This window comes from Chelonia mydas, chromosome 4 (genome assembly GCF_015237465.2).
Source record: "Chelonia mydas isolate rCheMyd1 chromosome 4, rCheMyd1.pri.v2, whole genome shotgun sequence".
Classification (NCBI taxonomy): domain Eukaryota; kingdom Metazoa; phylum Chordata; order Testudines; family Cheloniidae; genus Chelonia; species Chelonia mydas.
The window spans coordinates 30,589,301-30,603,665 of NC_057852.1; the positions used below are offsets into that span (position 1 = coordinate 30,589,301).

Sequence of the window (14,365 nt, forward strand, 5' to 3'; positions counted from 1 at the left end):
TACAACCCAACTGACTTAAAATAGACTTCATTAGGTGGACTGGACACCTCAGAAGACTAAACAGGATTCCAGCATGCCTGCTATTATTGACAGAAATCAAGGTGATGTCATTAATGATCTGAAGTTATTACTGAACACCTATCTGGTGGTCTGACCCTAATTCGGGACAAACAGTATCCACACAATTTGTATTCATAGATTAAAGCCAAAAAGGATCATTGCGATAATTTAGTCTGAACTCCTGTTTAGCACAGCCCATAACAAAACTTTCAAAATAAGTCAAAGTATATATTTTAGAAAAATACCCAATCCTGATTTAAAATTTGGCAGTGATAGAGAATCCACCAGGATCCTTGGTAAATTGTTCCAATGATAAATAAATCTCACTGTCAAAAAAGTTATGCATTATTTCCAATCTGAATTTGTCTACCTTCAGCTTCCAGCCATTAGATCATGTCACACCTTTCGCTGCTGGACTGAAGAGGCCATTATTAAATATTTTTTCCATATGTAGATCCTTATAGACTAATTGATTCACCCTTTAATCTCCTCTTTGTTAAGCTAAATAGATGGGCTCCTTGAGTCTATAACTATTCTAACTGGCCATCTCAGTAGAGGGCCCGCAATGAATGTTTGCCCACGAAAACTGAAATAGCCTCATGTTAAAGAATGGTCTCTTCCACAACAGTGATGGGAAACTTCTGCCTGGCCAGTATGTGTTTTGTAGATGAAAGAGAGTGCTTTAGCTCCTAGTACTACACATCTGCCACTTATAAACACTAAACTCACTTAATGAAAAGAAATGAAGTGAATATAAAACTCACTGGATGTTTTAAAATCAATTTAACTTCTGTATATTGCCCTATTCTGCAACTTAAGTGAATACCTGAAAATACAGCCTCAAACAAAGTATTTCTGAAAGATTATTCATAAGCACATTTCAACACACCTTACCATATCAGCGTATAAACTTCAAGTTCACGTTTCATTGTAATGGACGCCCCACATTTCCACATACCTTAAGCCTACCACACATTTAAGTTATCACCAATCCTTTCACTCAGGCATTGAGCCCTAGATAAAGATGAAAGCATCTCTCACTATTGTGATCTTAAAAGCACAATTACTGTTAACATAGGTATTGGTGTCAGATGCCTCTAGGCCTATCAGGAGGGCTACAAGAATCAAACACTACACATTTACAAATATTTTTACACTTTACTCAACACTTGCCGTACCTTCTCCACGCTTCCATGAAGGTCCACCTCGAGTTTGTTCTTCTCTGCTCTAACAGTCTCCAGCATGTGCTGGAGTTTGTCTCTTTCTGCTGTTAATGAGGAACTCTGTTCTTCCAGTTGCTGAATACGTTCATTCTCACCCTCTGTCTTTTCTCTCAGTTCACTCAGCAATTGATTCCTTTCACCAGAGACTAAGTTTAGTTCTTCATTCAACTTTTCTATCTATTAAAAACATCAAAAAAAGAATACATACAACTTTGTAAAAACCAAACCAAGTTACAGTATCCCCCAAATTTACCACTCTAATAAGCTACAGGAAATGGCACTGTGAACAAATTCAGGCAAACATTCAGTCATAACATCTAACAATAGGTAGAGTGAACAGGAGTTTTATCTCTAGTAAATTATAGGAAGTAACTTAGTGGATAAGTGTTCTTTATCCTGGAAAGGAAAGCTAGGCAGCAGTCCTTGCTTTCTTCGTATCATACTTGCCTTCTCTTTTAGTTGTGTTGTTTCTTCTGTTAGTTTTTCTTCAGTCTTCAACAACTCCCTTTCCCTCTCTACCATCAAGTTCTTCTGGGTATCAGCCTGCTTTTCCAGCTCCTCATGTAGATTTTCTATTTCTGCCTGAATTTTTACAGACTGAAACACAAGAATTACATGATGATATTTAAGAGACTTCCTTGTAGTCTACCAGTATGGAACTACAAAGAAACAATTGTGCTCATTTTAGGGGTTCTGAAAGAGAAAAGTCAGCATACTCATTAAGTCTGCTGTTTGGAAACCCTGAAAATTCAGTTTATTCTCAGCTGACACCTCCCACCCTAAGTTCCTCTAGGAATTCCAAAAGGACATTGACTCATCTTGCAGATACAATCCTAGCTAATTTTGCAAGGCAATTGAGGACAGGGATAATGACTGGAAAAGAGTATGCCTAGACTAGGAAGGATGATAGATAAGAGGTTACTTATCCAATTGTTCTCTGTAAGTATCAGAAGAGATAAAAAAAATTCTTGATAATTTTCTGTTAGTCGCTTCTCTAAATTCATTACAAAAGTGGATAGTACCGCTTACACATGGAATTTGAAGGTTGTTACTGGAAGCTCTAGGACTAAGTCTTGGCCTTCAACTCAGTCACCAGCATTTGTAGGGCAACATCTTGAAATTAAATTAACCAACCTTATGGCATCTATATGTTTAAGTCTGAAATAGTTATCTAAGAGGAATTTGTTACAAACTGTATTCCGGTCATTTGCCAGACCACCCAGTTGGGTTGAAGGAGAGAAGCAGGATAAAATCATATATGAAATTTCTCATTCTGATGCACAATTTCTCTTTATTCATCACTAATGGGAAGTAGCAAGCAGTGATTCCCAGAAATGGGGTGAGAAGGTTAACAGGCATTATGGTGGAATAACAGGTAGAAATAGAAGTGCCCCACATACATAGCAAAACCTTTATAATTTAAGAAATAATCTGTGAATGAATCCAGTAGCCCCTTCCTAACAAAGGATGCATCTACAAAGGAATTGAAGTGTACTCTGCAAAGTCTTTCTTGGACCATGCTCCTACACCCCCTACTTCCAAAATGCCACTAGGGACTCTATATAGGGAGTCCTGATTCCAGGGATGTTTTTCCAGATGCTTACAGATCCATACCAACTGGTGTAGGATTTCAATTTCTCACCTGCAGCGATGCCAAGGCCCTGGCCTTTCGGATAGAATGAGATCAACGTGCTACAATTGTCACATGTGCTCAATAGGTTTGATATATATTTTTGGAGCTCTAAGAAGGCCCTCTTATGCCACAAACTTCCAAAGGGGTGCAAAGGACTGGAACAAAATGGGAGAAATATTTCACAGGAATTGTGGAAAGAAGAATTTATTTTGGGTCAAAAGATTTCTGGAGCTATGACAATCTTCCTCACAACAGAAGCAGTGTGGTTTTGATATAGATAGAACTTATTTTACACCCTGCCATTAGGACTAGAGAGGCTAGGCATACACTTGTCTAATCCATCATCTTGACAACTGATTTTATGGGGAGTCTGATGTGCCTACCTAAACGAACACTGCTAGGGCCTGTTACCCACCTTCTACAGTTCTTGGTTATGGGACTCCAATCAACCATCCCAGAGAAACTAGTGTAGCTGACATCACCAGAACTTGTTTATTACAATAACATATACAAGCCAGGTTCCCACTGAGCCAGGCACTGTACAAACAAAGATTTGTTTCTCCTTAGCCTAGAAACAAAATACGACCAGTTCAATGAACAAAGTTTCCTGATTGAGTTCTGTCTAGGTAGCATAAAGCAACAGTGAGCCAAAGCTAACAAAATTTTTGTGCTCAACACCCCATTTTATTAACACTAGGTAGCACAGACCCAGATGAAGAAGGGGTCCCTGCTTCTAGAGATCTGATCTTTTCTGCAGGTGCAATGGATGTTTTTTGACTGTCTATCAAACCCAAACAAGTGCCTTCTAGGCCAGTGGAGGAATTCAGCTCTCTTTTCTGTATCCTTTATGTGAACTGCCTTGAAAGGCAGCAGATTTGTCTTTGCCCTGTAAATGATTTCCATTTCTAGCAAGAGGCTTTGAACTGTGGTTACACCCTGGTTTTGGATAGAAGATAAACTGTTCATGCTTTGATATGATAAACTAATCTCCAACAGGATGTAGGAGCAAACATGTCGTAAAGGCAAGTTATTCCATAACTGCCCCCTAAGTCATCGTTTCTTGTACCTTTCTCTGAAGCAATAGGTACTGGCCACTGTCAAACGGCATACTGAATTCCACTGGCCATTGGTTTGACCTCATCTGGTTATGTCTATGTTTTTATTCATACACACATCCGAGAGCAGTTAAACTGATCTAAAAGGATGTGTACTTGAGCTTTTGTACGTTAGTCTTCCAGGCGTGCTCCCCATCCTGTGACACTTGCTTCGATAGTAAGTTGGAAGGGAATGGAGAGACAATTGGATTGGCTGTCAGCATGTTAGTTGTTTATACCTGCCCACAAAGTAACATTTGGACGCAAAGTGTGGGTGACACACCTAGTTTTGCATTGCATCTGGCAAGAGAGCGCATGTCCTCAAAAGAACATTCTGGAGACACACCCTGATGAGTCCCATTCAAAGGGCACTGATGCACAGCACCAGCAATCCCAATTGCTAGAGACAATTGGCTATGGATGTCCACTACCAGGAAACAACTGATGTAATGAACTATTGGATCTTTTTGGTAAACATTTTACTACCATGCTAAAGATGTACAGAATCATGCCTGTTTTCACCCTGGGTGAACTGCATAGATGAGAAGCATTACCTGTTGGTCATGAATAAGGAGAGAAGCTGTGCAGCTGCAGAAATGTTCATAAACATCATTTCAACACAAACCTTAGCGTATCACTATATTTTCCAGTCTATGTCTCACTATAATGGATTTTCCACAATTTTACATACCTTAAGCCTGCCACACCTTTAAGTTTCCACCAATGCTTTCACTTAGGTATCGAGCCCTAGATAAAGATGAAAGCATCTCTAACTACTGCATTCTTAAAAGCACAATTACTATTAACATAGGTATTGGTGTCAGATGCCTCTAGGCCTATCGGGAGGGCTGCAAGAACAAAACACAACCACTTAAATGTTTTTACACTTTACTCGACACTTGCTGTACCTTCTCATTGCTTTCGTGAAGGTCCACCTCGAGTTTGTTCTTCTCTGCTCTAACAGTCTCCAGCATGTGCTGGAGTTTATCTCTTTCTGCTGTTAATGAGGAACTCTGTTCCTCCAGTTGCTGAATACGTTCATTCTCGCCCTCTGTCTTTTCTCTCAGTTCACTCAGCAATTGATTCCTTTCACCAGAGACTAAGTTTAGTTCTTCATTCAACTTTTCTATCTATTAAAAACATCAAAAAAAGAATACATACAACTCTGTAAAAACCAAACCAAGTTACAGTATCCCCCAAATTTACCACTCTAATAAGCTACAGGAAATGGCACTGTGAACAAATTCAGGCAAACATTCAGTCATAACATCTAACAATAGGTAGAGTGAACAGGAGTTTTATCTCTAGTAAATTATAGGAAGTAACTTAGTGGATAAGTAAAGGAGTACTTGTGGCACCTTAGAGACTAACAAATTTATCTGAGCATAAGTTTTCGTGAGCTACAGCTCACTTCATCGGATGCATTCAGTGGAAAATACAGTGGGGAGATTTATATACACAGAGAACAAAAAACAATGGGTGTTACCAAAGCAAAACTATTTCCCAATGTTTATTCCCCCCCTACTGTTCCTCAGACGTTCTTGTCAACTGGTGGAAATGGCCCACCTTGATTATCATCACTACAAAGGGTCCCCGCCCCGCACTCTCCTGCTAGTAATAGCTCACCTTACCTGATCACTCTCGTTACAGTGTGTATAACAACACCCATTGTTTCATGTTCTCTGTGTATATAAATCTCCCCACTGTATTTTCCATTGAATGCATCCAATGAAGTGAGCTGTAGCTCATGAAAGCTTATGCTCAAATAAATTTGTTAGTCTCTAAGGTGCCACAAGTACTCCTTTTCTTTTTGCGGATACAGACTAACACAGCTGCTACTCTGAAACCTGTCATTAGTGGATAAATGTTCTTTATCCTGGAAAAGAAAGCTAGGCAGCAGTCCTTGATAAAGCCCTAGATAAAGATGAAAGCATCTCTAACTACTGCATTCTTAAAAGCACAATTACTATTAACATAGGTATTGGTGTCAGATGCCTCTAGGCCTATCGGGAGGGCTGCAAGAACAAAACACAACATACTTAAATGTTTTTACACTTTACTCGACACTTGCTGTACCTTCTCATTGCTTTCGTGAAGGTCCACCTCGAGTTTGTTCTTCTCTGCTCTAACAGTCTCCAGTATGTGCTGGAGTTTGTCTCTTTCTGCTGTTAATGAGGAACTCTGTTCCTCCAGTTGCTGAATACGTTCATTCTCGCCCTCTGTCTTTTCTCTCAGTTCACTCAGCAATTGATTCCTTTCACGAGAGACTAAGTTTAGTTCTTCATTCAACTTTTCTATCTATTAAAAACATACAAGGAATACATATTGTAATTTTGTTTGGTTTACAAACTTTCATATAAATAGTACCCCCCAAATTTTACCATTCAGGTAAAAGTTACAGGAAGTAGCATGGTGAACAGATGTAAGCATTCAGTCAAAGTCTAAAAATAAATGTTACCTCTCTTTTTCTCTATAAACACATAACCAAGTTGCTACACCAGATTACTCTTTGAAATTTAACTAAGATTGATAGCCCAACAAAAACATTTACACACAGTGGGCAAGGCGTTTTTCTGTGACTTAATGTCTTTGCCATATTCTGAAGGAGACACAAGGTTGGTGAGGTAATCTTTTATTGGATTGACTTCCTTTGCGGGGGGAGAGAGAGACACACACACAAGCTTTTGAGCTTATACAGAGCTATTCTTCAGGTCCTTCAGGTTCAGAAGTCAGTCCAATAAAAGGTATTACCTTGTTGGGAGAGACTTGGACTTGACATGACCCGCCCCCAGTCATCTTGTATGCTCAGCCACTATAAATTAGAAACAAAAATCTATAGTCAGGAAAATTTGGCCTTGGCATAGGCAGATAAAACAAAATGCCAGCTGCAACATTACTAAGAGGGATAGATACAACTTGAGTTTCAGCAAGTTTTTTACTGGTGTCTGTAAGGGTTTCTTGGTGGAAGTTGCTTTTGAGGATAAGTAAAAATTGTGAGGTTTTGCTGTTGCTAGGGAAATAGCCCATTAGGGGTTATTTTGAGAAATTAGAGAGAATATTTGAAAGAGTAGGGAGTCACAATCTACTGCTGATTAAACATTCCTACCCTGAGAGTGCATCCCACCAACAAGCATACAAGTCATAAAAATAAGCAGACCTTGAGATGTTTTAACAAACTTTGAAAAATGCAAAAGATATATGAGTAGGCAGGTAAAGGCACGTGAACCTCTGTATAGTCATATTATGTAAAATAATTGGTTTGTATTTTTGAATAGGTACGTTTCGAGTAAAATAATTGGTTAAGGTACAGATAAAAAAACTCATTTTAATCACACAAGAATCAGAAGAAAAGTTTGTTGGAATTTAACTCTGGGAGGCAGCTCAAGAACAAACTGCTAGACCTCTGATACACTGCATGACACCACACTTGTGCAGAAGCCGGAGCCCCAGACAATTTGATCCTGACTGGCCATCAGGAGAACTCCGTCCGCTTTATGGAGTTGTGATCATTGGAATGCTTGGCATGTGTATTCTGTTGCTTAATTGCTAATAAATATAGATTAAGGGTATTACTGTGTGAAGGCTCTTTCACTGTGAAAAGGTCCCACTAACCCATAGAGGGCCACTGGACCTGCGGAAAGGGGAGGGGCTCTAAATTGTTCAGGTAACCACCTCACCCACCTTTTCTCTCTAGTAACCATGTTGGTTCCAGGATATAACACCACTGCATATTCTGAAGGAATGAAGTTTCAGAATCGAAAGGAAGGAGAAAAGAGTCAGATACCCAAGTTCATGTTCAACTGTTTTGTACTGAACTGATCTTTTTCGGAGTGTTTCTCTCCTGTCCATTGTCCTAACCACATCTGACCTCTGAGGAGCTAACCAGAAGATATCACCCCTGCTGCAGGATACAGACTCCAAGTAGGAAGCTGCCAAGTAGGTATACTTCGCTACAGACAGTCACTTTTAACTCTCAGCCCCATGACATTTTTACCTTTAAAAAGAATGAGGGCTAAGTACTTCCTATCTCTTGTTCTACAAGGTCCTTTGGAAACAAAAGTTCCCTTTTGAAGGAATGGATGTATCTTTTGTGAGCATGAGCACTGATGCACTGGCATCTGATTGCCTGCACTATAATTACAGTTTTGTTATGCTTTTGTTCAATCTTAGTCTTATCTTTGAGGACGTAGTCAGAATAGAAACTACTAGATGACACAGGATGAGAGTCCTTAAACACCAGGAAGATATTTTCCCTGGGATAAGGGCCATTCTTTTGTCTGGTTTAACGTTAGACACTACTTTTTGCTCTCTCTGAAACTTCTTGTAAGCAACAGATTTATTTATATTTTTATATATGGCTAAGAACATAAGAATGAAAGTTTTCATTTTTGTGCTTCTTAACCAAGTTCCCATAGTTCATGTCATCTGTGGGTGACACCTCAATCATTTTCATGACACACTGACAGCAAACTCAGGATTTGGATCTTCCTATATGAGCAAGCAGGAAGAGTTGCCAAGGTATCAGGATGAAGACAGTTGTGAGGCAGATATTCAGGACTGCCCAGCATCCAGCCAGCTCCCATTGTCCTGAAAACATGCCAAGGACTTTTGAACCTCACCCATAAGAAGTTCTTAGTACTAGCAAAGATAACCAAAAAGCTACTTGTCCAATATGTTGGGTAAGTGTTCTTTATCCTGGAAAGTAGTCCTTGCTGTCTTGCTACAGTACTTGCCTTCTCTTTAAGTTGTGTTGTTTCTTCTGTTAGTTTTTCTTCTGTCTTCAACAACTCCTTTTCTCTCTCTACTATCAAATTCTTCTGGGCATCAACCTGCTGTTTCTGACATTTCAGCTCCTCCTGTAGATTTTCCATTTCTGCCTGAATTTTCACAGACTGAAACACAAGACATTACATGATACTTATAAAGTGACTTCGCTGTATTCTATCAAATTGGAACTATAAAAAAGGTGTAAGCACAACTGTTCAAGGGTTCTAAAAGAGAACATACCTATTAAGTCTGTTATTTGAAAGCCATGAACATTCAGTTTAGCCTCTATCGATACCTCCCACCTCTAAGGATTCCAAAAGGACACGGGTGGCTCTCTTTCTGGAAATGTAATCCTTGCCAACTTCAAAAGGCAAATAAGAACATAGATGTGCAATTAAGACAGACTAGTAAATTTGGGTATGAGGAGGTTGCCCTTCAGATGGTTTTCTGAATATAATAGAAGAGACCGCTGAGTCCATGCTTAGTGACCACAGCAAGAATTTTCTCAGGCTCAATGTTCTAAAGCTGGGTAAGTAGCAAAGAATCCCACAGGGTACACTTCATGGAACAGGTATGTATGTACTTACAACTGCTGTTCTATTAAGATCAATATCTGAATGGAAGAATAATTTGATTACTTGGGTCTATGCACTTGCACCTGTAGTGTGTACAAAAGTATTTCAGCGCTTTAAAGCTTGAAGCCATTAAGATCCATCAGGAGTTCTAGTCTGCTACCCTACTGAAATACTTGGGATACTCCAATTCCCCAAGTAGTCAGGGTACTAGCAGTCCTGTTATAATCAGTGATTCCAGTTCAGTCTTTGGTAAGTTTACTTAAAACCTATATTCCTGACCAGAGTTTACTGAACTTATAGAAAATAGCTTCACCTTGCAAATGATGAAAATCAGATTCTGAAGTTAATGGAAGCAAAATAACAAGCCTTTCACGAATACCTGCTTCCAGACAAGGTAGGATTGATGAAGCCAAGTACAACACAATCACAGATGAAATAGAGCATCAGCTTCAGCATCTGCTGCATACATATGCTGTGCTTTGAGAGACCATGGCATTGTTTTACTTCTAATATAGAGGGGGGAAAATGTGTTGCCAATTGGTTTCCTTCCTCGGACTAACCTCCCCTAATCCAACTCAACCTGGACTGAATTATCCAGGAGCTCAAATCTCCTGTTACCATTAAACATGGATTGTTCTACATAGTTGTATTCAAAGTTAAATGCAGAATCACTGTTGCTATATGCTGTTATAGAAACTAAGTGTGTACTTCTAAAGTTTTAGGAACATTTGTTTAACAGGTAGAAGAACATGCCTAAACACTGCTGCCAGAGTCAAATCTTCATTGCCCTCTGGTGACCGCAAAACACAACCTGTGGTAATTGTGGGAGCGAACCTGGCCAAGAGTCAGTTTCAGGAATTCAACTGCAAAACAGTTTAAACCACTCTGAACATTTGCAAGTAAATTTAAGCCCCAAAGAGAGGTTTGATACATACCCTCTCTTTGTTTTCCTCTATGTCCGCCTTTAACTGGTCTCTTTCTGCTCTAACACATGCTAGAATTTGCTGAAACTCATCTCTCTCTTGAGTAACTGAAGAGGCCTCCTGCAGCTGCGGACATATACGTTCATTCATTGTTTGTTCTATACGTTCTTTTTCCGCTAGTAGTTTGTCATGTTCACAAGAGACAAGAGTCAGGTTTTCAGATAGCTGAATGACCTAAAAGGAAAACAAGAATTGGAATGATCATCAAGGGTATAGCACACAAAAAAAGCTTCATTAAATTCTGTGATTACTTTAAGTGAGAAAAGTTTTTTTCGACCTAATATACCGATTCTGTTACGAAAAATCCATGTTTGGTGCACACTTCATAGGAATGATCTACCGGTAAGTTCACTGGCTTGTTACCAATAGTGTTTTTTATACCCTATTAAATGAGACATTTCCTTTATTATTAAACTTTGATAGTAAAATAAAGCAACATTTGACAGACTTCATCACAGCCCAATAAAAGTTTTCAATAGGATTTATTTGAGTAATTTATGGGTGAAAAATCAACAGTTCAATTTTATGGTCACATGAAAGTGGTTCATGGTTAGGCTTAGAAGAATTCAATTTTTTATATTGACAGAAGTTTATTTTAAGCATGTTTTCAGTTTTTACTGATTTAAATTTTCATAGTTTCAGGAAATTGTGGGGTATGTGTCAGACAATAGTGTGAAGGATCAGTTATTTAATGACAGACGTTGAGATTCAAAAAGCTAAATCTTGAAACTTAAAAACAAGTTGCCAACATCACGTCAATATATACAAAGTAAATAACCTTAAATCAAAGTAATAAGTTCTCAGGCAACATTCGTCTTACTTTACTTAGCTGTAAATTTTGATTATTGAAGGTTTTTTTGTTGGTTTGTGTGTGAAATAGATGTTTACTAACATTTACTGATAAATATCTAATCCATCCAAGCCCATTTATAGTTTTTCACACTACTGTCAGGCTTTATGCTAGTGAATATTCAGATATTTCAGATTTCATTTTACCACATTAGATATATGCATCAGAATTTAAAAAGCTCCTAGAAACTTGAGATTGTCTGTGATAACCTTAGAATTGGAGGCTCAAAAAGGACTTTTTAAAGTAGTTTAAAGAATATTTACTAATATGTAGGCAATTGATCTAGAACTACATCAAAAGATTTCCTCCAGATAGTTAAGAAAAAAATCTAAGCCTTCTCATACATATTAAGGGTGAAATCCGGGCCCTTAGTGAAGTCCATGGGAGTTTTAACATTGACTCACATGGAGCCACAATTTCACCCCAAAATTGTTAGTTACATTTATTTACTACAATTCCTACTCAATTTGTAGCTGTGAGGTTAGTTATATTAGGTTTACACTGCCCTTTACATTTTTCAGAAGTATTTTGTTTTGTTGGACAGCACCCAAAGTACAATGTTGGGAAAAGACATATTTTAGTGAAGTTACAAACTGAAATTAGGATTCCACAGATCATAAATTTGCTATATACAAGTCTGCAGAGAACACAGAAGGCAATGTTAAACAAATTTTTAATATAAGTTACATCTTACCTTCTGCTTCAGATCATTAATTGTTTTCCCTAGTGTCTCTTGAACTTTGGAGAGTTGAGTTTCCTTCTCGGAAATATTTCCTTTCAACTCCTCGATAGTTTCCTGATGCTGTTTGAGAGAGCTGTAAGCATTTCTCAGTTCTTCCTGCATCTCTGCATTCTTTAAGCATAGGACATGAAAAAAAGATTTGTTGTAAGTGAACATTAAGTGTCTGTTCAAAAAAACTTACTATCCCAGTGTTCATAAAGATACTTTAAATTCTTTTAATACAGTTTTAAAACTGGACATTTCTTACTATTGTAATTGATTCCTGGATAGCCTCTCTGAACTGGTCCCTCTCACTTTGGAGAGTCTCTCGTGTTTTCAGATCATCTCTTTACTGTGCTACAGTTTTTGTTTCCTCACAATTTTTGTTTCCTGAAGTTTGAGCGCTCTGAAAACTTTTTTCCAGATTTATTGGTTTTCAATTCCTCTATTTCATGCAGCCTCTTCTGAGTGCCTCTACTCTTCTTTCAAGCCAAGTATTTGCCCCTGCTAAGACGACTTTTGTTGCAGCTGTTGGGCTTGTTTGATTTTTTTGTTTTATTCAAAAAGAAAAGTCAAAGCAATTCTTTAACAACTCATTTGGAGAGGTCAAAGATTATAATATTTGTATATTGGATGGACTATTTAACTTTCATTTATGGCACTTAATGTGACAATCAACATTTTGAATCTCTTAAAGATATTAAATCTTTATTGCCACGTATTTTTCTTAATGGAGTCAAGACATTTATTCATAAACCAGGTAAGTTTTTCTATGACAACTGTTTCATAAAGGAAGAATCTAAAATTACAATTTTTAAAAACAGGTTGGCCGGTCGTGTATTTCTGGCAATACTGTATATACATTTACATCCCCCAGAGATGGATATGATATAGATGGCATCTCATTCACATCCACTTATACTTTACTGTAGAGAAGATGAGTGATAAGAATGGATTTATTGATGAAACAGTTTAGTTTTTTAAGGTCTAGAACAGGGAAAAAAACCCACTAGTCTTTTGGGATCCAAGAAGTACCCAGAATACAATCTTTTCCTCGTGAGCTGGCTGGGGACCTCCTCTGTTGCTCTCAGTTTCAGAGACCAAACTTTGTGAAGCAATATGTTCTTATGAGTTGGGTCACAAAAGGGATAGAGGAGGTGGGTTGGGAAAGTGGAGGGAGGTGAATTGGATAACATACCCTCCATTACTGTGCTGAGCATCCACTTGTCTGACAATCTTTCCAAACTTTCAAAGAGGGATAGGGGCTTCCCAAAGGGAGAAAAGAGATGTGGTTGGGGTACTGTCCTCAACTGAGCAGTCAAAATTATTGCTTCATAGTCAAAAAATGTCTGGTGAGAATTGCCTCCTGAAGATGATGCTGACTTGTGACATCAAGGAGGCCTAGACCATCTCTTGGCAGCATCCTGTGACCTCTGCTGAAAGGAAGATCTAAAGTAAGGTTGAGGTCCAAACAGTTTCCTCTTTGTTGTTGGAGTGCAGACCCCAATGGATAGAGTCACTTGGGAGCTTTTAAGGTGGGCATGGTGTCATCTGTTTTCTGAGATAAGACCCTTCAAAAGGGAAAATCTTCAGTTGTATTTTGCCAAGTGCTTTGAAATTGTAGCTCGAGCATTGAAGCTTACGAAGGTGGGTGTACTTCAGAAGCATCCAACAAAACCAATGAACAAGGTGGCTGGAATGTCAGAGAGGTGATCGGAGCTGGCAGTGCTAGCAAAGAACTGAACTGTTCCTACAAATGTTGAGGGCACTGACGGTGCTGCCAGTGCCAAACACATTGCAGCTGCCATTGCGGGTGCAACATGGAGAGTCCAGTAAGGTAAGGCACAGAAGATTCGCGGCATTCAGTAAGGCCTATGGAGTCAGAGACACTAAGATAAGAAGGTGTTCAGATGACACTGCTAGCTGTGCTGACAGCGTCTCAATTGGGGGTGCTGAAGAGGGACCTCATAAAAGGTGAAGACACCAGTCTTAAAACAGCCCCCGAAGGAGGCAAAGTGTATGGTATTGCCCCAGGTGGAATTGGTGAGTGACTATGCCTATGAGAAGGCGTTGATACTGCACCAAAGGACTTGCTGGAAGCCTTCTTATGAAGTGAAGGCTGGGATTCAATTGCCTCAGAGTTGGAAGGATGCTTGGAACACTTTGAGGCGGTCACTGAAGAGGACAAAAAGCAGCACTTGTCTCCAGATTTGTGCTTTGAACCCGGAGCAGCTGCAGGGGCACTGTTGAGTTAGTCTTCTCATGATCAGGGTCCAGTTCTGAAGAGGGATGAGTTGCCCACTTCGTAAGAGGAACTTTGAGGTAGAAATCCCTCTGTTTTTAAGTTCTGGTAGGGAAGGAGGTACAAATAAGGCCCATCTCCCTCACATGCCCCTCACCTTGACAAATTAAGCAGCTTCTGTGCTTATCTGTGACAGAAGGCCACACACATAGGCATG

General features: G+C 39.0%; 1 protein-coding gene across 5 annotated transcripts in view; it reads right to left on the bottom strand.

The window, feature by feature from the left end:
• The window catches only part of CENPE (centromere protein E), a 73,694-nt gene that overhangs the window by 21,727 nt on the left and 37,602 nt on the right, over positions 1-14,365 (bottom strand). For 3 of the 5 annotated variants that reach the window (XM_037896981.2, XM_043545259.1, XM_043545261.1), the window contains 7 exons: positions 11,880-12,038; positions 10,288-10,509; positions 8,744-8,902; positions 6,087-6,308; positions 4,919-5,140; positions 1,731-1,880; positions 1,239-1,460 (listed from right to left, as the gene is read on the bottom strand). In XM_037896981.2, coding sequence (XP_037752909.1) covers positions 1,239-1,460; positions 1,731-1,880; positions 4,919-5,140; positions 6,087-6,308; positions 8,744-8,902; positions 10,288-10,509; positions 11,880-12,038 — 1,356 coding nt within the window. The remainder of the gene's footprint in view (positions 1-1,238; positions 1,461-1,730; positions 1,881-4,918; positions 5,141-6,086; positions 6,309-8,743; positions 8,903-10,287; positions 10,510-11,879; positions 12,039-14,365) is intronic. The other 2 variants (XM_043545262.1, XM_043545260.1) reach the window with 1 other exon arrangement.